At 42.0% G+C, this 25,193-nt stretch overlaps 1 protein-coding gene across 2 annotated transcripts in view; it reads left to right on the forward strand.

Moving 5' to 3' along the window:
• Nucleotides 1-25,193, forward strand: part of LOC106586108 (nck-associated protein 5) — a 101,763-nt gene that overhangs the window by 65,399 nt on the left and 11,171 nt on the right. For both annotated transcript variants that reach the window (XM_045707706.1, XM_014172977.2), the window contains exons 8-11: nucleotides 13,002-13,175; nucleotides 13,333-16,256; nucleotides 16,853-16,970; nucleotides 22,117-22,198. In XM_045707706.1, coding sequence (XP_045563662.1) covers nucleotides 13,002-13,175; nucleotides 13,333-16,256; nucleotides 16,853-16,970; nucleotides 22,117-22,198 — 3,298 coding nt within the window. The remainder of the gene's footprint in view (nucleotides 1-13,001; nucleotides 13,176-13,332; nucleotides 16,257-16,852; nucleotides 16,971-22,116; nucleotides 22,199-25,193) is intronic.

The raw sequence follows: 25,193 nt of genomic DNA on the forward strand, positions 1-25,193 counted from the left end.
GAACTTGTTCAGTTTATGTCTCAGTTGTTGAATCTTGTTATGTTCATACAAATATTTACACATGTTAAGTTGTCTGAAAATAAACACATATATACAATACCAGTCAAAAGTAATGACACACCTACTCATTTAAGAGTTTTTCTTTATTTTTACTATTTTCTAGATTGTAGGATAATAATGAAGACATCAAAACTATGAAATAACACATACGGAATCATGTAGTAACCAAAAAAGTGTTATACACTGCTCAAAAAAATAAAGGGAACACTTAAACAACACAATGTAACTCCAAGTCAATCACACTTCTGTGAAATCAAACTGCCCACTTAGGAAGCAACACTGATTGACAATAAATTTCACATGCTGTTGTGCAAATGGAATAGACAACAGGTGGAAATTATAGGCAATTAGCAAGACACCCCCAATAAAGGAGTGGTTCTGCAGGTGGGGACCACAGACCACTTCTCAGTTCCTATGCTTCCTGGCTGATGTTTTGGTCACTTTTGAATGCTGGCGGTGCTTTCACTCTAGTGGTAGCATGAGACGGAGTCTACAACCCACACAAGTGGCTCAGGTAGTGCAGCTCATCCAGGATGGCACATCAATGCGAGCTGTGGCAAGAAGGTTTGCGGTGTCTGTCAGCGTAGTGTCCAGAGCATGGAGGCGCTACCAGGAGACAGGCCAGTACATCAGGAGATGTGGAGGAGGCCGTAGGAGGGCAACAACCCAGCAGCAGGACCTCTGCCTCCGCCTTTGTGGAAGGAGGAGCAGGAGGAGCACTGCCAGAGCCCTGCAAAGTGACTTCCAGCAGGCCACAAATGTGCATGTGTCTGCTTAAACGGTCAGAAACAGACTCCATGAGGGTGGTATGAGGGCCCGACGTCCACAGGTGGGGGTTGTGCTTACAGCACAACACCGTGCAGGACGTTTGGCATTTGCCAGAGAACACCAAGATTGGCAAATTTGCCACTGGCGCCCTGTGCTCTTCACAGATGAAAGCAGGTTCACACTGAGCACGTGACAGACATGACAGAGTCTGGAGACGCCGTGGAGAACGTTCTGCTGCCTGCAACATCCTCTAGCATGACCGGTTTGGCGGTGGGTCAGTCATGGTGTGAGGTGGCATTTCTTTGGGGGGCCGCACAGCCCTCCATGTGCTCGCCAGAGGTAGCCTGACTGCCATTAGGTACCGAGATGAGATCCTCAGACCCCTTGTGAGACCATAGGCTGGTGCGGTTGGCTCTGGGTTCCTCCTAATGCAAGACAATGCTAGACCTCATGTGGCTGGAGTGTGTCAACAGTTCCTGCAAGAGGAAGGCATTGATGCTATGGACTGGCCCGCCCGTTCCCCAGACCTGAATCCAATTGAGCACATCTGGGACATCATGTCTCGCTCCATCCACCAACGCCACGTTGCACCACAGACTGTCCAGGAGTTGGCGGATGCTTTAGTCCAGGTCTGGGAGGAGATCCCTCAGGAGACCATCCGCCACCTCATCAGGAGCATGCCCAGGCGTTGTAGGGAGGTCATACAGGCACGTGGAGGCCACACACACTACTGAGCCTCATTTTGACTTGTTTTAAGGACATTACATCAAAGTTGGATCAGCCTGTAGTGTGGTTTTCCACTTTAATTTTGAGTGTGACTCCAAATCCAGACCTCCATGGGTTGATAAATTGGATTTCCATTGATTATTTTTGTGTGATTTTGTTGTCAGCACATTCAACTATGTAAAGAAAAAAGTATTTAATAAGATTATTTCTTTCATTCAGATCTAGGATGTGTTGTTTAAGTGTTACCTTTATTTTTTTGAGCAGTATATTTCTATTTTATATTTGAGATTCTTCAAAGTCTTTGCCTTGATGACAGCTTTGCACATTCTTGGCCTTCTCTCAACCAGCTTCATGAGGTAGACACCTGGAATGCATTATAATTAACAGGTGTGGGTTGTTAAAAGTTAATTTGTGGAATTTCATTCCTTCTTCATGCATTTGAGCCAATCAGTTGTGTTGTGAAAGGTAGGGGTGTTATAAAGAAGATAGCCCTATTTGGTAAAAGACCAAGTCCATATTATAGTAAGAACAGCTCATATAAGCAAAGAGAAATGACAGTCCATCATTACTTTAAGACATGAAGGTCAGTCAATAACGAACATTTCAAAAACTTTGAAAGTTTCTTCAAGTGCAGTCGCAAAAAGCATCAAGCGCTATGATGAAACTGGCTCTCATGAGGACTGCCACAGGAAAGGAAGATGCAGAGTTACGTCTGTGCAGAGGATAAGTTTATTAGTTACCAGCCTCAGAAATTGCATCCCAAATAAAGGCTTCACATCTCAACATCAACTGTTCAGAGGAGACTGCATGAATCAGGCCTTCATGGTCGAATTGCGGCAAAGAAACCATTACTAAAGGACACCATTAAGAAGAAGCTACTTGCTTGGGCCAAGAAACACGAGCAATGGACATTAGACCGGTGGAAATCTGTCCTTTGGTCTGATGAGTCCAAATTTGAGATTTTTGGTTCCAACCGACGTGTCTTTGTGAGACGCGGAGTAGGTGAACGGATGATCTCGGCATGTGTGGTTCCCATCGTGAAGCAAGGAGGAAGAGGTGTGATGGTGTGGGGGTGCTTTGCTGGTGACATTGTCTGTGATTTATTTAGAATTCAAGGCACACTTAACCAGCATGGCTACCACAGCATACTGCAGTGATATGCCATGCCATCTGGTTTGCGCTTAGTCGGACTATCATTTGTTTTTCAACAGTACTATGACCCAACACAGCTCCAGGAATATTTGACTAAGAAGGAGAGTGATTGAGTGCTGCATCAGATGACCTGGCCTCCACAATCACCCGACCTCAACCCAGCTAAGATTGTTTGGGATGAGTTGGACTGCAGAGTGAAGGAAAAGGAGCCAAGAAGTGCTCAGCAGATGTGGGAACTCCTTCAAGACTGCATTCCAGGTGAATCTGGTTGAGAGAATGCCAAGAGTGTGCAAAGCTCACATCAAGGCAAAGGATGGCTACTTTGAAGAATCTGAAATCTAAAATATATTTTGATTTGTTTAATCCTTTTTTGGTTACTACATGATTCCACATGTGTTATTTCATAGTTTTAATGTATTCACTATTATTCTAAAATGTAGAAAATAATACAAATAAAGAAAAAACCCTGGAATGAGTAGGTGAAGCCCAACTTTTGACTGGTACTGTATATATATGTAAATAGTGACACAATTAATAAATACACAGTAAATAATGAGTAAAATGACGAGTACAAATTACATGGCTATATACAGGGAGTACCAGTACCGAGCCGATGTGCAGCGGTACGATATAATTGAGGTAGCTACAGTATGTACATATAGGTAGGGTTAAAGTGACTAGGCAACAGGATAGATAATAGACATTTGTGGTATTGTGGTATTGTTTAGCAGTTTTATGTGTTGGGGGTATCACCATAACTGGAAATTCCCCAAATAGCCAAAGCAGACATGCACATATTATAGATTTAACCAATGCCTGGACAGACACACAAACATGAATAGTTCCATCATGGCAATGTTACTTACCAAGTAATAAGGCCCAGAAACAGTCAATATTAGCCTGTTAGGGATAGGGGGCAGTATTTACACGGCCGGATAAAAAAACGCACCCGATTTAATCTGGTTATTACTACTGCCCAGAAACTAGAATATGCATATAATTATTGGCTTTGGATAGAATACACCCTAAAGTTTCTAAAACTGTTTGAATGGTGTCTGTGAGTATAACAGAAATCTTATGGCAGGCAAAAACCTGAGAAGATTCCTTACAGGAAGTGGCCTGTCTGACAATTTCTTGGACTTCTTTACTCTCTTTATTGAAAACTGAGGATCTCTGCTGTAACGTGACACTTCCTACGGCTCCCATAGGCTCTCAGAAGGCGGCAAAAAGCTGAATGATGTCTTTGGAGCCCCTGGCTGAAAAACATTAGCGCCTTTGGTAAGTGGTCGATCAGAGGACAATGAGACTGAGGCGCGTGCACGAGGCGACACCATGTTTTTATTTTCTCTGTCTTTGAACGTAAACAGGGTTTCCCGGTCGGAATATTATCGCTTTTTTTACTAGAAAAATGGCATAAAAATTGATTTTAAACAGCGGTTGACATGCTTCGAAGTACGGTAAAGGAAGATTTAGAATTCTTTTGTCACGAAATGCGTCGGGCGCGTACCCTTCTTTACCCTTCGGATAGTGTCTTGAACGCACAAACAAAACAGAGGATATTTGAACATAACTATAGATTAATTTGAACCAAACCAACATTTGTTATTGAAGTAGAAGTCTTGGGAGTGCATTCTGACGAAGAACAGCAAAGGTAATCACATTTTTCTAATAGTAAATCTGAGTTTGGTGAGGGCCAAACTTGGTGGGTGTCAAATTAGCTAGCCGTGATGGCTGGGATATCTACTCAGAATATTGCAAAATGTGCTTTAGCTGAAAAGCTATATTAAAATCGGACATAGCGATTGCATAAAGGAGTTCTGTATCTATAATTCTTAAAATAATTGTTGTGTTTTTTTGTGAACGTTTATCGTGAGTAATTTAGTAAATTCACCGGAAGTTTGCGGTGGGTATGCTAGTTCTGAACGTCACATGCTAATGTAAAAAGCTGGTTTTTGATATAAATATGAACTTGATTGAACAAAACATGCATGTATTGTATAACATAATGTCCTAGGATTGTCATCTGATGAAGATCATCAAAGGTTAGTGCTGCATTTAGCTGTGGTTTGGGTTTATGTGACATTATATGCTAGCTTGAAAAATGGGTGTCTGATTATTTCTGGCTGGGTACTCTGCTGACATAATCTAATGTTTTGCTTTCGTTGTAAAGCCTTTTTGAAATTGGACAGTGTGGTTAGACCTCTTAAAGGAGTCTTGCTCCAAACCAATGCTAGGCGTGAATTACAATTTCCTCCCTCAAAAATACAAAATCTTCAATTTTACATATGCTATTACATCATTTTAAAGCAATCTACTTATCTAACCACACTGTCCGATTTCAAAAAGGCTTTACAGCGAAAGCAAAACATTAGATTATGTCAGCAGAGTACCAAGCCAGAAATAATCAGACACCCATTTTTCAAGCTAGCATATAATGTCACAAAAACCCAGAAGACAGCTAAATGCAGCACTAACCTTTGATGATCTTCATCAGATGACACAACTAGGACATTATGTTAAACAATACATGCATGTTTTGTTCAATCAAGTTCATATTTATTTCAAAAAACTGCTTTTTACATTAGCATGTGACGTTCAGAACTAGCATACCCCCCGCAAACTTCCGGGGAATTTGCTAACAATTTACTAAATTACTCACGATAAACGTTCACAAAAAGCATAACAATTATTTTAAGAATTATAGATACAGAACTCCTCTATGCCCTCGATATGTCCGATTTTAAAATAGCTTTTTAATGAAAGCACATTTTGCAATATTCTAAGTACATAGCCCAGCCTTCACGGGCTAGCTATTAAGACACCCGGCAAGTTTAGCCTTCACCAAAATCAGATTTACTATTATAAAAGTTTGATTACCTTTTGTTGTCTTCGTCAGAATGCACTCCCAGGACTGCTACTTCAATAACAAATGTTGGTTTGGTCCAAAATAATCCATCGTTATATCCGAATAGCGGCGTTTTGTTCGTGCGTCCCAGACACTATCCGAAATGGTAAATCAGGGTCCCGCGCATGGCGCAATTCGTGACAAAAAATGTCTAAATATTCCATTACCGTACTTCGAAGCATGTCAACCGCTGTTTAAAATCAATTTTTATGCAATTTATCTCGTAAAAAAGCGATAATATTCCGACCGGGAATCTCCTTTTTGGCAAACAGAGGAAAAATCACAAAGACGGGGGAGGCCAGGGCACGCACCTAAGCCCACAGTCCCTTGTTCGGCCACTTGAGAAAGGCGATAATGTGTTTCAGCCTGGGGCTGGGATGACGACATTCAGGTTTTTCCGGGCTCTGAGCGCCCATGGAAGACGTAGGAAGTGTCACGTTAGAGCAGAGATCCTTTGTAAAAGATAGAGATGGCAAAGAAGTTCAAGAAATGGTCAGACAGGCCACTTCCTGTAAAGGAATCTCTCAGGTTTTGACCTGCCATTTGAGTTCTGTTATACTCACAGACACCATTCAAACAGTTTTTGAAACTTTGGAGTGTTTTCTATCCAAAGCCAATAATTATATGCATATTCTAGTTACTGGGCAGGAGTAGTAACCAGATTAAATCGGGTACGTTTTTTATCCAGCCGTGAAAATACTGCCCCCTAGCCATAACAGGTTAACGAGTGTCTTGTCTTTAAAATGGTGTAAAATAGTCATATGTTTGAGAAATTTAAGTAATAGCATTTCTAAGGTACTTGAATAACGCGCCACGGGATTCCACTGGCTGTTGAGTAGGTACCCTAGAGAGGTTAACCTGTTATGGATAGGGGGCAGTATTTTCACGGCCGGATAAAAACGTACCCGATTTAATCTGATTATTACTCCTGCCCAGAAACTAGAACATGCATATAATTATTAGCTTTGGATAGAAAACACTCCAAAGTTTCTAAAACTGTTTGAATGGTGTCTGTGAGTATAACAGAACTCATTTGGCAGGCCAAAACCTGAGAAGATTCTGTACAGGAAGTACCCTGTCTGACCATTTCTTGGCCTTCTTGATTATCTCTATCCAAAACAGGGGATCTCTGCTGTTACGTGACACTTCCTACGGCTCCCATAGGCTCTCAGAAGGCGGCAAAAAGCTGAATCGTGGCTTTGCAGGCCCTGGCTGAAAAACATTAGCGCGTTTGGATAGTGGCCGGTCAGAGTACTATGAGACTGAGGCTCGTGCACGAGTCGACTCCATGTTTACTTTCTCTCTCTTTGAACGAAAACCACCACTCCCGGTCGAAATATTATCGCTTTTTTTACGAGAAAAATGGCATAAAAATTTATTTTAAACAGCGGTTGACATGCTTCAAAGTACGGTAATGGAATATTTAGAAATGTTTTGTCACGAAACGCGTCGGGCGCGTAACCCTTCGTCACCCTTGGATAGTGTCTTGAACGCACGAACAAAACGCCGCTATTTGGATATAACTATGGATTATTTTGAACCAAACCAACATTTGTTATTGAAGTAGCAGTCCTGGGAGTGCATTCTGATAAAGAACACCAAAGCTAATCAAACTTTTCTAATAGTAAATCGGAGTTTGGTGAGGGTCAATCTTGGTGGGTGTCAAAATAGCTAGCCGTGATGGCTGGGCTGTCTACTCAGAATATTGCAAAATGTGCTTTCACCGAAAAGCTATTTTAAAATCGGACACCTCGATTGCACAAAGGAGTTCTGTATCTATAATTCTTAAAATAATTGTTGTGTTTTTTGTGAAATTCACCGGAAGTGTTCGGTGGGAATGCTAGTTCTGAACGTCACATGCTAATGTAAAAAGCTGTTTTTTTATATAAATATGAACTTGATTGAAAAAAACATGCATGTATTGTATAACATAATGTCCTAGGCGTGTCATCTGATGAAGATCATCAAAGGTTAGTGCTGCATTTAGCTGTGGTTTTGTTTTTTGTGACATTATATGCTAGCTTGAAAAATGGGTGTCTGATTATTTCTGGCTGGGTACTCTGCTGACATAATCTAATGTTTTGCTTTCGCTGTAAAGCCTTTTTGAAATCGGACAGTGTGGTTGGATAAAGGAGAGTCTTGTCTTTAAAATGGTGTAAAATAGTCATATGTTTGAAAAATTGCATTTTTTTTTTGAGGAATTTGTAATTCGCGCCACGCCTATCATTTGATATTGGAGCAGGTGTTCCGCTAGCGGAACGTCTAGATGTAAGAGGTTAATTTAAATGCATTCCAGGTGACTACCTCATGAAGCTGGTTGAGAGAATGCCAAGAGTGTGCAAAGCTGTCATCAAGGTCAAAAGGTGGCTATTTTATGAATTTTGATTTAACACTTTTTTGGTTACTACATGATTCCATATGTGTTATTTCATAGTTTTGATGTCTTCACTATTATTCTACAATGTAGAAAATAGTCAAAATAAAGAAAAACCCTTGAATGAGTAGGTGTTCTAAAACTTTGACTGGTAGTGTACACACACACTCACACACAGCCAATGCTGCTGTCCCATGTATATAGAGACATTTGTATTATGTTTTTCACACTGTGTATTCATTTAGTGTATTCTTCACATAGCTCATTCTAATACATTTACTACTGTACATCACATTTAGTTATACTGTTTATTGACACTGAATTCTCGACATAGCTCACTGGTGTACATATCATTCTTAATATATATTTTTGGTGTATATATGCATAGATTGCATTTGGATTACTGATAATGTGTTAATTTGGTTAACTGTAAATAGGTAAGCATTTCACTGTAAGGTCTACACCTGTTGTATTCGGCGCATGTGACGAATAACATTTGATTTGAACTGGGTTAGTTCCTGATTTCTTATTTCTATTTGTTGTTGTATTTGTTTGACATTTTTGCTGTACTGTTAGGAGCTAGTAACACAAGCATTTCACTATAACATCTGCTAAACTGTGTAAGAGATCAATACACTTTGATTTAAACTTAAAGGAAAATAAAACTCAAGAACTATATTTTGGCATTTATTTCATTATTCCACTGTTGATACAGTCCCAAAATGTTTTGCATGTCAGCAAGCAAGTTTTCAAGATATAGAACTTTCAAATGCATCATACTGAGACACTTTCTGTATTTTGAAAGTTCTATATCTTGAAAACTTGATTGCTGACATGCAAAACATTTTGAAAGACGGAAAGTGTTAGGTGTGCTGTGACCCCTTTTTAAATAGCATTGATCCCTAACAGGGCTGCCATTGCCAGCATTCGCTCAAAGTCATTAGTGTCATCTGTTAGCAATAATTAATGTGAATAGAAAATAATTGCATCAGGGAGCTGGGGACTGGGCCGATTTAGTCCATTCATTGATATTCACCTAGTATTTGGTGATCTGCTCTATACTTTATTTCACAAGCGCTGCGGGAGAATGCCAAACAAAAGCACGTTCAAGCGGATTAATCTGCAAGCTAATTACCGCTGGCAACTCCAAGAGTTTCTCAGAGATTTGACATCACCGATACAGTAAGACAAAAACATTCCATGTACAGCAGCGACTACGAGTCAAGGGTGACTTCGGTTCCAGTGCTGGGAGAATTTTTCCTGCATTCATATCTGAATGACTTTAAGAGAATTTGAAAGCATGTGATACTGTACAATAACTAAAATGTTCTTGTTTTTTGCTATTAAGATACATTTTGAATGTGAAATAAAAGCTGGGTATAACCAATGTCACCTTAATTGCATCAACACACTTACAATATTGACCTTTATCACAAAACTAAAATTCTGACAAAATTCAAAGAAAGGCCTTTGAATGTGCTGAGAAAACACAGATATGATATGTATACAGTCACTACTTGTCAACATGAAGACAGAAAATAGGATGTCACATATCTCAGGATATCGAACGAGTCCATATCTGGCCATAGGAAATGTTCATATATGATATTCGAAAGTAATCAAATTAAATTAAATCAAATATTATTAGTCACATGCGCCGAATACAACAGGTGTAGACCTTACAGTAAAATGCTTACTTACGAGCCCCTAACCAACAATGCAGTTCATATAAGTAACAAGTAATTAAAGAGCAGCAGTAAAATAACAATAGCGAGACTATGTACAGGGGGGTACCGGTACAGAGTCAATGTGCGGGGGCACCTGTTAAACAATGTAATTGAGGTAATATGTACATGTAGGTAGACTTATTAAAGTGACTATGCATAGATGATAACAACAGAGAGTAACATCGGTGTAAAAAGAGGGGGGGGGGGTTAATGCAAATAGTCTGGGTAGCCATTTGATTAGATGTTCAGGAGTCTTATGGCTTGGGGGGGTAGAAGGTGTTTAGAAGCCTCTTGGATCTAGACTTGGCGCTACGGGAACCGCTTGACGTAAGGTAGCAGAGAGAACAATCCCAATATCATATATGTCTAAAAGACACACATAGATTCAGAATTTGTTGGGATAAGATGCATCTCCACAAATCTCCAAATATGCATTAGAAATTGTCTGAAAAGGTCATGTAAAGATAAAGCCTTATCACCCCTCCCCCTCTTTTCTTCCTCATCTGTCCTCTTTCCTCTCAGTTGCTGAGCACCATGGCTTGTAGTGCATACAGTAATTAGGCTGTACTGCTATTCACTTTCCATTTTCACACTAGACAGAGACATGGGGAAACCAGCACAATAGACCAAGCTTGGTCTGGGCCCATGCAGCGTTACGTAACCCCGAGGGAAAGAATCTCCTGTGTGCCTCTATGTGACTACCGCTCTACAGTTACTACTACGTGTGGCGTACATCTGGTTCATTGATAGAAATAAAGTACCACTAGCTAAGAAGGTTTTAGGAAACTCACCCCAGGTCAGTGTGAGGACATGGTATTCATTTCAAAGACTTTCACTTTCCTTTGTGTTGTTAACAGGTGTGCCTTGTTAAAAGATAATTTGTGGAATTTCTTTCCTTCTTAATGCATTGGAGCCAATCAGTTGTGTTGTGACAAGGTAGGGGATATACAGAAGATAGCCGTATTTGTTAAAAGACCAAGTCCATATTACGGCAAGAACAGCTCAAATAAGCAAAGGGAAACGACAGTCCATCATTACCTTAAGACATGAAGGTCAGTCAATACGGAACTTTTCAAGAACTTTGAAAGTTTCTTCAAGTGCAGTCGCAAAAACCATCAAGCGCTATGATGAAACTGGCTCTCATGAGGACCGCTACAGGAATGGATGACCCAGAGTTACCTCTGCTGCAGAGGATAAGTTCATTAGGGTTACCAGCCTCAGAAATTGCATCCCAAATAAATGCTTCACAGAGTTCAAGTAACAGATACATCTCAACATCAACTGTTCCGAGGAGACTGTGTGAATCAGGCATTCATGGTCAAATTGCTGCAAAGAAACCACTACTAATGGACACCAATAAGAAGAAGATACTTGCTTGGGCCAAGAAACACGAGCAATGGACATTAGACTGGTGGAAATTTGTCCTTTGGTCTAGAGTCCAAATTGGCTTTTGGTTCCAACTGCCGTGTCTTTGTGAGATGCGGTGTGGGCACACTTAACCAGCATGGCTACCACAGCATTCTGCAGTGATACACCGTCAAGTCTGGTTATGGGCTTAGTGGGACTGTCATTTGTTTTTCAACAGGACAATGACCCAACACACCTCCAGGCTGTGGAAAGGCTATTTTACCAAGAAGGAGAGTGATGGAGTGCTGCATCAGATGACCTGCCTCCATAATCCCCCGACCTCAACCAAATTGAGATGGTTCGGGATGAGTCGGACCGCAGAGTGAAGGAAATGCAGCCAACAAGTACTCAGCATATGTGGAAACTCCTTCAAGACTGTTGGAAAAGCATTTAATGTGAAGCTGGTTGAGAAAATGCCAAGAGTTTGCAAAGCTGTCATCAAGGAAAAAAGGGTGGCTATTTAAAGAATTTTGATTTGTTTTTGGTTAGTACATGATTCCATATGTGTTATTTCATAGTTTTGATGTCTTCACTATTATTCTACAATGTAGAAAATAGTAAAAATAAAGAAAAACCCTTGAATGACTAGGTGTTCTAAAATTTTGGACCGGTAGTGTATGTGCGTGTGTTTGTGAGTATGGGCCTATGCGTGTGTAAGTAGATATGAGTACTGGAGTCTGTGTGTTTGAGGTGTCTATCTTTGTCTCTTACTACAGGAGATGACGTGATGGCTGTTCAACAGTCTGATTGCCTGGAGATATAAGTTGTTTTTCAGTCTCTTGGTACTGGGTTTGATGCACCTGTACTGTCTCTGTCTGCTAGATGGTTGCAGAGTGAACAGAACGGAACTCGGGTGGCTACGAGGTCCTTGATGATCTTCTTGGCCTCATCCATCAAGTGTGGTTGAGGGTTGGCCAAGTAGACCTACCGTTCTGGGAACAAACACATTCTCTCTTTGCTCACAGGCTATGTGTTTGAAAGTTAGATAAAGCATTTTCCTTTTGGGAAACGACGTCCCATGGTTCCAGCCAGAGAGAGAAGTTAAGAGAGGATGAATGAGGCTGAGTCATAGACCACTGCGTGATTATCGATCACTGTCCATCCTGTAGACTCACGCTAAACAACATATTACTCATCTGACATGTGTCATTTATTATGCATTAACTTTTGAGATATGATAGAATTCCAAAAACCCAAGGGCCTACAGGCTCAGTGAATTGTACATCTTTGTCTTGGCACTGAGACCACAGATTCTAAAGCGTTCAGAAACTGGGATACAATCCAATGTGCGTTATAGCAGAGGGCACTATAGAGTCGTCAATGCATCTTTCAACAGCATTTTCGCTGATGTCCACATAGATTACATTCATCAAAAATTCTGCACATGTCAGCTAAATGGGAAAATAGCTCTAAAAGTCTGTTATAGTGCCCTGTGCTGTAATGCACATTGGATTGAATCTCGGTCTTAGTTTCTGACTGTTGACCAACAATACATAATCAAGACAAAACAAAGAGTGTCTGCATGCACAGAGAAGACGAGTGAATGCCTGCATTGTAGAGTGAGATTTCTGTGACAAGTGGAGTGGAGAATGTCATACCTATCCTTAATTAGCCTTTGGATGGAAAGGGACAGTGATGTATTCAGTAGTTAATTTTTTTGTTAATCGTGAACTGCTTAACCTATTTGGTAAAACTATAGGAAAATGTTTTTAATTGCTCTGAAGATGGGCTTTCTACCAAAATCGTATCCAAATGAACCTTTATTTTCATTAAAGTCACTTCTCTCTGCTGACACTTCACTTCCATGTGTCTATCTTTTGAATTTCAGTGCGGGGACAATAAAGTTTGAACTGAATTTCTGAACACACTCCTTATTTTCCAGGAAGTCCAGCGGAATGGGAAGGCAAGTGTTCCTGCAGGGAGGTGGCCCAGCCTGCTTAGTCTAACCTCTCCACGCAGTAGCTGCAGTGGCAGTGAGGCCTCATTATCCAGCGCCTCTACTGAGTTCTCCAGTGGCTCACATACTTGGGCAGAAGGACGTCGCTCCTCCAAGCCGGTGAGTCTCCCAGTCTGAGCTCAAAGAAATTGCGTAAAGTGAAGTAATCTTTCATAAATTACTATGTAAGATGGATCCTCAACGTTCATCAAGAAATTCCATTGTCTTTATTTTTTGTTTTTGTTGACAACTAAAATGTCTTTCTCTTTTCTCACAGTCTGTGATAAGCCGGGAGAAGAGGATGAGCGCAGGGTCAATGTCCAGCAATCAGTCTGTCCCAGCAGAGCAGCCTGATCTAAATTGGAAGGAGGGACACATTCTGAAAGGCCTGAAGAGGCTCCAAATGCGCAGCCCAGCTCCCAAGGAGACATCTTCACTCACCTCCACGTCACATTTCAAGGACTGCATGACCTCCAATGAGGGCATATACTCTTTAGGGGTTAAGGGTGGGCCCCAGGGGGTAGTGCCTAAATTGCCATTGGCAAAGGGAAATTATTTTAAGCCAGGAGCAGGAGTCAGTACCTTAATCTCTGACTCAGACGATGCAGATGATGAATTGCCTCAATCACCAGCCAGGGAGTCCTGCGTCCAACCCATTAAAGAGGCTCTCCATCTGGAAGGAGAGCCTGCGTCTGAATTGGGAACGGCACAAGGGGAAAAGAGCACTACGGTCTACAACTCCCAAGAGGAGCCTGTAAGACTCGTAAGTCCCAGCAACTCCTTCTCACCTATCAAAGATGTCTTCTTGCTCGAGGGTCCCACACTGAAGCCTGGACTCAGCCCAACGGAGAGCCCTACCATTATGAGTGGACTTCAAAATAAAAACTGGATTGAAAAAGACAAGCTAGTTACAAGACATAGTTACAATTTGAGGCCAGAGAGCGTTAAACAGCCACAAAATAAAGTTACGGTCAAACATCTAGAGGCACGGGCTAGGGAAGTGAGCCTACCCATTCAGTATGCAGCAGCCAGAGCTCTGAGTTGGGTTAGTGAGGCCAGACAGCGCAGTGCTTCCATGGATACGAAGCAGTACAGAGAGCCGAACAGCCAGGGTGGAGTTGATACCAAGGACTACACCATTTTGGAGTCCCGGCAGAGGAAAACAAAGCCTAAGGCATGCGACTCAGCAAGGAAGGCCTTTATTCTCCGAAGCAAGAGTGCGGATGGAGGTCCAGACCAGGCCAAGCTACACCAGCCCCTACGTCAGAAACTTATCAAAGTCAATCAAAGGGCCAAGAACTGCTCGAACCCTCCTGGGCCCAGGGGCCCTCGCACAAAGATTAACCTCAGCAAGTCACCAGGTCCAGCTAAGGCATCAGTACAAATGGCTGAGAAAGGTGAGACTGCTAGTGGGGCAAAAACTTCAGAGCCCCTTGAGAATACAGTACATGGTTCCCCTTCTTCCTCCCCTCAGAAACTGGTCAAAGTGTTTGAGCCACCTGTGCTGAATGATTGCCCCAAGAGCACATCTAAAGTATCCCAACCAGTCTCCAAACTCCTGTCACGAAATGACTGTGGGGTAAAAGGCCCCAACTCCAACTATTCAGCTTGCTCTCCACTTAAACAGAGGCAGCAAGACCAGCACTCGGATTCCTCTCGCAATGATATCAGGTCCCCTTCACCTCCACTCCCACCAGGTCGGACCACCTCCCTACTGATTCGACCTGGTTATGGCTCCTTACCTCAGGCGCATAAGCCTGTGGTTATGCTCCAAACCTCTAGCACCGCAAAGGCAACTGCCCGTAGCACCAAACCTCCGTCAAGTCATCATTCATCTGTTTTACAAATGCAACCTCTAGCCCCCAACAAAATGCAAGACACTCGTCATATGGCTCCCAAAATCGGTGTTGAGGCAAAAAGGCCACCAAAATGGGTCCCTGCCAAAGTCTACCATCCTTTACCAACTTCGACCACTCTTCAAGAATCCAAGGAAACAGACACTTCCCAATCATCAATGAACAGGACTGTGGCCCAAGCCTCCCATCAGGAAAATAGTGTTCCCTTCGTGGTGCCAAATCAGGACAGCTTACCTGTGTCCCAGCAAGGCAATGGTGAGCCACAAAGTACAGAGCCCTTACCTCAGGCCTCAGCGTCTCTACTTTGCCATGACATAGTTAGTATCTCTCAACATTCCGTGACCAGGGCAGTAAATGCATCCCTTCCTGTTGGCTCCAAAACCAATGAGACAACCCCAAAGCTCGGCAACAACTTTGCAGTTATCACTGCTACAAAGGGAGTGCAGACTTTTGACACCTTCAACCAGGACACCTACAGACGTCCAATGATGCACTGTGTCAATGCAGCTGTAGCCAAGGCCAAAGCCAGGAGAAAGCTTGAGACCCACTGTAGCTCACTAGAGAAGGCTGCACTCCCACCTCCAGTGGCAGAGAATGGTGTAACTTTGGACTGGGGATTTGATGAAGAGAGCTGGCTATTCAAGCGCTCGGTCTCAGTCTCGACCCGACCTCCTCTCCACCCGGTTATGGGCATGAATGGAGCAAAGGCTCGCAGTCAAAGCTTCGGCGCACGCTATATGGACAGACCGAACATCAGCAGGTCCGGAAATGTCCGTAGTCACATCAAAACTAACTCCGGAAGCTGTTTGAATTCTCTTGGTGATGTATTCCGGGGTAGTATGAGTTGCTCCAATAGCTACAATTGTCCAAGGAACAAATCCCACATCAACAATTTCATGATTGAGGAAGGCTTGCCAATACCTCTGCATCTGGAGGCCTCCAGTGATCGATTTGGTCTCAAACACCAGAGAGTAAACTCATTTTCACATCTCCAGACTGAGAAACAGTCCCCTAGCACCTTCTATGAACGTATCCATGGGGAACCAGAGAGACAGTCAAACATCTCCACCATTGAGGAGAAGGTCATGATGGGAATCAAGGAGAATTTGCAGAAATCTCAGCAGAAGGAGAAGACAACTGAAACTAAGCAGAGATCCGGTTCACTGTCAAACTGGTTTGGATTCCGCAAGATCAAGCTCCCTGCTCCGATTGGTAAAAAAGGAGATTCTCCAAAAGGAAAGGAGGAGAAGAAGGAACCTAAGCTTGGATCTCTCTTGGGTGGGAAGCAGGCAAAGATCGACAAAAAGAAGGAGGGGAGGAAAAGTGAATGTCATCAAATGGATGGGTAAGGCTTTTATAATGTTTAGGTGGGGTAGCTGAGAAGTCATGTTCACCATTTTACTGCTGGGAAAATAACGTTTATGAGAGGCTTCAAGACAATGTAACATCTTATTCATTACAAAATAACCTTGGTTTAATGTAATGCATTGGTCATATTTACCACAAAGACCAAAATCTACTGTTACTTTTCACTTAAAGTAGATTTTGGATATTGTCTTCAGTAATGATTGAAATCACTTAAATCCAACATCAGTATCTCTGCTTAAAACTACTGAGGTCTATAATTTTGAGTCATACCTCATGTACACTGAACAATCACAACTTGACTGAACCGTCAAACAGACCTCTTCATATCTTTCCATGAGGTGATTTACTGCCGCAGATAGCCTAAGCCATTTCTATCAAGCGCTGTTAGAAACATGTATCACTCCACTAAGTCCAGAGACCAGTTCAGTCAGACATCTTTCAGACCCATATAGCACAGCAAGGTAGGCAGTGGCTTCACAGTATCATTTATTATCTGAAACACCCTGGGCATGTTGAGTCAGTATGAAAGACTCGCAGATTATAGTGGTAGTGTGAAAACCTGTTTTCTTTCAGCTCGGTTGGGAAAAGAGACTCCCAAGACACATTGCTCGTCTGCCTTTCGATGGCCTCCCTGGGAGCCCCAGGTAACAGCAACATACAAGGACAAACCGACATCTGTGGGGACACAAAGGTACATTCAATTATACACGACATAAGGAGAAGGATTGTGTTATCGGTTTAGGCTCCATTTTATGTCGATTTCAGTCAACACAGGGATTCAATTGAATTTGAAATTAGAATTGAGAAATTAGAATTAACCTTCTGGGAACTATTCCCATACAAATTCTATGTCCTTTCCAATTCCTGAATTGACTGGAAAATGTATTGACCATACCTCTACAATGTGTCCATTTCATGTCTAATGATTCAATTATGGGGTATGCATGCATAATGTCTCTGAAAGGCCAATTATAGAAAACAATATTTCTGTTTATGACAATTTGTGTCAACACCCCTTTGCATGGACCTCAAGTCAGATAAGTGAATTATACATTTAACAGTGCCAGTTAATTTCAACCTGTCAGTTTTTCTGGAAGACTTGTATTACTACCTCTTCCCTAGCACTAGAAGACAGACTTTCTGAAAGGAAGTATTTCTGTATAATACCATAATCTGTACAGGAAGGAAGTGGAGCTAAGAAAGAAATACTCTATGATGATCAAAATTGACCTCGCAAGGTCCCATCTATTGGAAAAACAGAGATGTGAGATTAATACAAAGGGAAAAGGGGTGGGTGACAGAAAGAAAGAAAGAAAGAAAGAAAGAAAGAAAGAAAGAAAGAAAGAAAGAAAGAAAGAAAGAAAGAAAGAAAGAAAGAAAGAAAGAAAGAAAGAAAGAAAGAAAGAAAGAAAGAAAGAAAGGAAAATATGACAAGAATATAAAGGACCCAGGAATAAATGTGGCAGATCAGATGGATATGGATTAGGGTGAGAGACAAAAAAGACAAGAATGGAGAGAAGGTGAATAGAGAGATAAAATTGTAACAAAGACTTACAAATAAACAAACACCAAAGAAACATAGATAACCGGAACAAACCCTTCATATGTTTAGTATGGATCAGTGTAGGTTGCTGAGGGGAGGACGGCTCATAATAATCGCTGGAATGATGTGTTTGATGTATTTGATACCATTCCACCTATTCTGCTCCAGCCATTACCAGGAGCCCGTCCTCCCAAAAAAAGGTGCCAGCTGTCTACCTAATTAAATAAGAATGGCGCCGGAGGAGATGGCTACCGTTTTACGGGCTCCTAACCAATCGTGCTATTTTGTGTGTTTTTTCGCATTGTTTGTAACTTATTTTGTTCATAATGTTTCTGCCACCGTCTGTGATGACTGAAAAGAGCTTCTGGATATCAGAACAGCGATTGCTCACCTCAAACTGGACGAAGATTTTTTTCTTTAATGAGTCGGACGCGAAGGATTTACTACAGATACTGGACCAGGCCAAAATCCCTGTCATTCGCATTGAAGAAAAGACGATGATACAGGGGACGCAGGTCCAGGTGCCTTGTGAGAATTTGTCGGCGAGTGGGTAACCCGCCTCTACATTTACGTCCGATTGGCCAACGTTCAATCATTGGAGAACAAACTGGATGAGCGCCGTTCAAGACTATCTTACCAACGGGACATTAAAAACAAATATCTTAGTTTCACCGAGTCGTGGCTGAACGACAACATGGATAATATACAGTTGGCTGGTTTTTCCGTGCATCGGCAAGATAGAACAGCTGCCTCCGGTAAGACAAGGGGTGGCTGTCTGTGTCTATTTGTCAATAACAGCTGGTGCGCAAAATCAAATATTAAGGAAGTCTCAAGGTTTTGCTCGCCTGAGGTAGAGTATCTCATGATAAGCTGTAGACCACACTATTTACCAAGAGAGTTTTCGCCTATATTTTTCGTAGCTGTTTATTTACCACCACAAACTGATGCTGGCACTAAGACCACACTCAACGAGCTGTATAAAGCCATAAGCAAACAAGAAAATGCTCATCCAGATGCGATGCTCCTAATGGCCGGGGACTTTAATGCAGGGAAATGTAAATCTGTTTACCTCATTTCTACCATGTTACTAGTGCAACTAGACCACCTTTACTCCACACACAAAGCTCTCCCTCACCCTCCATTTGGCAAATGTGACCATAATTCTATCCTCCTGATTCCTGCTTACAAGCAAAAACTAAAGCAAGAAGTACCAGTGACTCGCTCAATACGAAAGTGGTCAGATGACACAGATGCTAAGCTACAGGACTGATTTGCTGGAACAGATTGGAATATGTCCAGGACTCATCCGATGGCATTGAGGAGTATACCACATCAGTCACCGGCTTCATCAATAAGTCGATGACATTGTCCCCACAGTGACCGTACGTACATACCTCAACCAGAAGCCATGGATTACAGGCAACATCCGCACTGAGCTAAAGGGTAGAGCTGCCGCTTTCAAGGAGCTGCCGCTTTTTAACCATCAAACAGGCAAAGTGTCAGTACAGGACTAAGCTTGAATCCCACTACACCGACTCCGACGCTCATCGGATGTGGCAGGGCTTGCAAACTATTACGGACTACAAAGGGAAGCCCAGCCGCAAGTTGCCAACTGACACAAGCCTACCAGACGAGCTAAATGACTTCTATGCTGATCCTCAACACGGGGGTCCCTTAGGGGTGCGTGCTTAGTGCCTTCCTCTACTCCCTGTTCACCCATGATTGCATGGCCAAGCATGACTCCAACACCATCATTAAGTTTGCCAACAACACAATGGTGGTAGGTTTGATCACCAACAACAATGAGACAGCCTATAGGAGGAGGTCAGAGACCTGGCAGTGTGATGCCAGGACACCAACCTATCCCTCAACGTGATCAAGACAAAGGAGATGATCGTGGACTACAGGAAAAGGAGGGCCGAGCACGCCCCCATTCTCATTGACGAGACTGTAGTGGAGCAGGTTGAGAGCTTCAAGTTCCTTGGTGTCCACATCACCAACAAACTAACATGGTGCAAACACACCAAGACAGTAAGGAAGAGTGCACTAAAACGCCTATTCCCCCTCAGGAGACTGAAAAGATTTGGCATGGGTCCTCAGATCCTCAAAAGGTTCTACAGCTGCCCCATCGAGAGCATCCTGACTGGTTGCATCACCGCCTGGTATGGCAACTGCTCGGCCTCTGACCTTAAGGCACTACAGAGGGTAATGCGTACTGCCCAGTACATCACTGGGGCCAAGCTTCCTGCCATCCAATACCTATATGCCATGCTTTGTCAGATGAAGGCCATAAAAATTGTCAAAGACTCCAGCCACCCTAGTCATACACTGTTCTCTCTGATACGGCACTGCAAACAGTACCGGAGCGCCAAGTCTAGGTCCAAAAGTCTTCGTAACAGCTTCTACCCCCAAGCCATAAGACTGCTGAATAGCTAATCAAATGGCTGTCCTGACTATTTGCATTGACCCATCACCCCCTTTTTTTACACTGCTGCTACTCACTGTTTATTATATATGCATAGTCACTTTACCCCTACCTACATGTACATATTACCTCAATAACCTCGACTAACCTGTACACCCACACTGACTCAGTACCGGTACCCCCTGTATATTGCCTCGTTATTGTTATTTAATTATTTAGTAAATATCTTTCTTAATTAACTCTTATTTTTCTTAAAACTGCATTGTTAGTTAAGGGCTTGTAAGTAAGCATTTCATGGTAAGGTGTGTTCAGCACATGTGACGAATAACATTTCATTTGATTTGATTTGCCCTCCTGTGGTATAGATCACTCCAACACGTTCACACATGATCACAAACATGGATGAGATACTGGAGATATTTAATATACACTTAAGACGAAATACAAACACATCATGTAAAGTGTTGGTCCCATGTTTCATGAGCTGAAAGAAAAGATCCCTGAAATTTTCCATACCCACAAAAATATTATTTCTCTCACCTTTTGTGCACAATTTTTTTTGCATCCCTGTTAGTGAGCATTTCTCCTTTGCCAAGATAATCCATTCACCTGAGAGGAATGGTGGAACAAGCTCCCTCACGACGCCAGGACAGCGGAGTCAATCACCACCTTCCGGAGACACCTGAAACCCCACCTCTTCAAGGAATACCTGGGATAGGATAAAGTAATCCTTCTAACCCCCCCCTTAAAAGATTTAGATGCACTATTGTAAAGTGGTTGTTCCACTGGATATTATAGGTGAATGCACCAATTTGTAAGTCGCTCTGGATAAGAGCGTCTGCTAAATGACTAAAATGTAAATGTAAAATGTAGGTGTGGCATATCATGTTTCAGTATGATAATGCACGGCCCCATGTCGCAAGGATGTGTACACAATTCCTCAAGCTGAAGATGTTCCAGTTCTTCCATGGCCTGCATACTCACCAGACATGTCACCCATTAAGCCTGTTTGGGATGCTCTGGATCAACGTGTACGAAAGAGTGTTCCAGTTCCTGCCAATATACAGCAATTGAAGAACACTGGGACAACATTCCATAGGCCACACTCAACAGCCTGATCAACTCTATGTGATGGAGATGTGTCGCACTGCATGAGGCAAAATAGATTAGGGCCTAATGAATTTATTTCAGTTGACTGGAACTCAGTAAAATCTTTGAAATTGTTGCATGTTGTGTTTATATTTTTGTTCAGTGTAGATACTGAGGAAAATCTATGGACTATTTCGATTTGTACAAACATTCACAAGCTGTCTTGATAATAGAGTGATCATTAGAATGAACATTGCTTTGAAGTATTTTCAGTGAAAGTCCATCATTGTCCTGATGTGATTCAGATACATATTATTTACCTGTTGCATGGATAAATGATCAGATATTCTTGACAGCTGAAATGGCAATTGAATTAGAGTTTGTTATAGTCCTATCAGAGATTTTCCCACCAAACTTAAGACCTACTCTGTTCAATTACATTACCAGGGGTGAAAGTAAGTCAAAACTGTCAAGTTGTCAACTGGCTAAATGGTCTTCTTGCTGGTTCAGAAACTTTTGTGAGATTGTGCTTTACAAAGAACTAAAATCATGTCTTAACATAGAGGATTGGGGACTCTTTCTGCCTTTTAAGGAATATATTCATACCACTTTATAATCATAGATTCAAACCATGATGATAGATTGCCACCACAAATTAAATATAAAACATGTATTCACAGGTACAGACAACTCATCTGTTGCTTTACAATTCACATATCCCAATTTAGTCCCCTATTCTGTACATGTATAACTATGTTTTCTTCTTGCTTCCACAAACAGACAAAGATACAGAGGATGAACCTCAGGACTGATAATGACAACAGAGTTGCTTTGAAGAGCCCCAGTGAAGATCACTTGATGGGTAAGGGAATTAAGAAAACTATTTGTATTGTACTTGATAGATGGGCCTCGTCGAAAATTGCTCCTACCCATAGCAACTTCATGTAGATTTTTAAGACTTGTGTAGGTGTTTTATGGCACAAGCTCCACTCTCCAATCCTATCCAGATCTACACAAGTGCACTCTCCATCAGTCAAGGACCATTTTACCCTCTGTTTTAACCCCAATGCAGTGATCTTCAAACCATAGAGATCCTATGAAATTAGTATTCTAATTACAAATTTTATGCCTCAAACCTAGTCCTGAATACATTTAAATTTTTCAACCTTTGAATTGCTCAAGCACTGGTAATGCTGGAAGATTTCCTTCCTAGCCCCCTGACCTCTTTTCTGTCATGTCATTTTAACCTATGAACCGAAGTGAACGGGATGGAATCGCAGTTGAAAGAGCAAGGTTGAGAGCAAACACTGTTTCCACTGTACGTGACACCCCCTCACTCAGAGTTAACGTTTCCTTTTATGATGCATTTAACTTCACAGAGAAATACTGAATCACAGTGTGTTCGGTCTTTCTCTCATTAAGGATTATTTAGATAGTGTCAAAGTGACAGCCAATCATGCTAAAATTAAGTGTTTCAACTCTGCGTGAGTCTAAGTAGTAATGCAACTTATCGAACTTAAAGGCAACTAGAAGCAACTTCCAAGTGAGTGGAGGTCTAAATGTCACTCAGTATATTTTAGCAATTTGTACATTTAAGGACAACATGCTGACGTATGGTAAAACATTTGGATATTTGAATCATTTACTTGTTAAATAGGTCTGCCAAAGCCATCTGTAAAATTAGCATTTTCAAAAATGCATTTAGACAAACAAAGGAAAACAATCCTTCACCTACACTGAACAAAAAAATAAACGCAACATGCAACAATTTCAAAGATTCTACTGAGTTACAGTTCATAAGGAAATGCGTCAATTGAATTAAATTCATTAAGCCATAATCTATTGATTTCACATGACTGGGAATACAGATATGCATCTGTTGGTCACAGATACCTTACAAAAAAGGTAGGGACGTGGATCAGAAAGCCAGTCAGTATCTGGTGTGACCACCATTTGGCTCTTGCAGCACGACACATCTCCTTCACATAGAGTTGCTCAGGCTGTTTATTGTGGCTTGTGTAATGTTGTCCCACTCCTCTTCAATGGCTGTGCAAAGTTGCTGGATAATGCACAGCCCCATGTCCCAAACATGCTCAATGGGTGGGTGACATGTCTGGTGAGTATGCAGGCCATGGAAGAACAGGGACATTTTCAGCTACCAGATATTGTGTACAGATCCTTGCGACATGGGGCCGTGCATTATCATGCTGAAACATGAGGTGATGGCGGCGGATGAATGGCACTACAATGGGCCTCAGGATCTCATCACGGTATCTCTGTGCATTCAAATTAAAATGGAATGCAATTGTGTTCGTTGTCCATGGCTTATGCCTGCCCATACCATAACCCCACTGCCACCATGGGGCCCTCTGTTCACAATGATGACATCAGCAAACCACTCGCCCACACAACGCCATACACGCGGTCTGCCATCTGCCCTACGCAGTTTAAACCGGGATTAATCCGTGAAGAGCACACTTCTCCAGCGTGCCAGTGGCCATCAAAGGTTAGCATTTGCCTACTGAAGTCGGTTACGACGCCAAACTGCAATCAGGTCAAGACCCTGGTGAGGACAATGCGTACGCAGGTGAGCTTCCCTGAGACGGTTTCTGACAGTTTGTGAAGAAATGTTTCCGTTGTGCAAACCCACAGTTTTATGAGCTTTCCGGGTGGCTGGTCTCAGGTGATCCAACAGGTGAAGAAGGTGGATGTGGAGGTCCTGGGCTGGCGTGGTTACACGTGGTCTGCAGTTGTGAGACCAGTTGGACATTCTGCCAAATTTTCTAAAACGAGGTTGGAGGTGGCTTATTTTAGAGAAATTAACATTACATTTTCTGGTAGACATTCCTGCAATCAGCATGCCAATTGCACACTCACTCAAAACTTGAGACATCTGTGGCATTTTGTTGTGTGACAAAACTGCACATTTTGAAGTGTCTTTTGATTGTCCCCATCACAAGGTGCACCTGTGTAGCGATCATGCTGTTTAATCAGCTTCTTGATATGCCACACCTGTCAGGTGGATGGAATATCTTGGCAAAAGAGAAATGCTCACTGACAGGATGTAAGCAAATTTGAGGCCAAAATTTGAGAGAAAATGTTAAAATTTCGGGGATATTTTATTTCAGCTCATGAAACATGGGACCAATTGCGTTTTGCGTTTATATTTTTTGTTCTGTCTAAAAACATGTGTAAAGTAACAATTGTTTGGAGTGGAGGATTGGTTCGGTGATTTTCCCTTTCAAAATCTTCTTTAAAGGTCCTGTGTGAACAATTTGATTGTCTATCCTGCAGCCCTGTTACATTCACCTGTCAAGTGATCTCCCTCAACCATTTGAAAACCTTGAAATAAGTTCAATAGACATGAATAAGTAACACAATTTCCAGTGAATCAAAAATGAGCAGATGGTTAACCTTCTAGCATTGGTCTCACCCCTAATGAAGCCTTCACATAGGGCAGGGGTCCTTAAACTTTTCCAGTCTGGGACGCAAATGACAAATTCAGTGTTTTCCTGGGACCCAAGCTCATAAAAACATGCCACCTTTTGGGGGCCCTAATCGAGATTTGGTTAGGAGGTCCCCCCCACCTCGCAGGCAAAACATTTCAGTGGCCCCCTCTTGATGTTGGAGAGAAAATGTAAGTATTAAAGTTAATTTCCTGTAAATCTACACATTTTGCCATGGGGCGTAGAGAAAAGGTCCAATGCAGCCGTTTTTTTATCTCATTATCAAATCCTTTCTGGGAAACTACACTGCTCAAAAAAATAAAGGGAACACTTAAACAACACAATGTAACTCCAAGTCAATCACACTTCTGTGAAATCAAACTGCCCACTTAGGAAGCAACACTGATTGAC

This window comes from Salmo salar, chromosome ssa25 (genome assembly GCF_905237065.1).
Source record: "Salmo salar chromosome ssa25, Ssal_v3.1, whole genome shotgun sequence".
Lineage (NCBI taxonomy): Eukaryota > Metazoa > Chordata > Actinopteri > Salmoniformes > Salmonidae > Salmo > Salmo salar.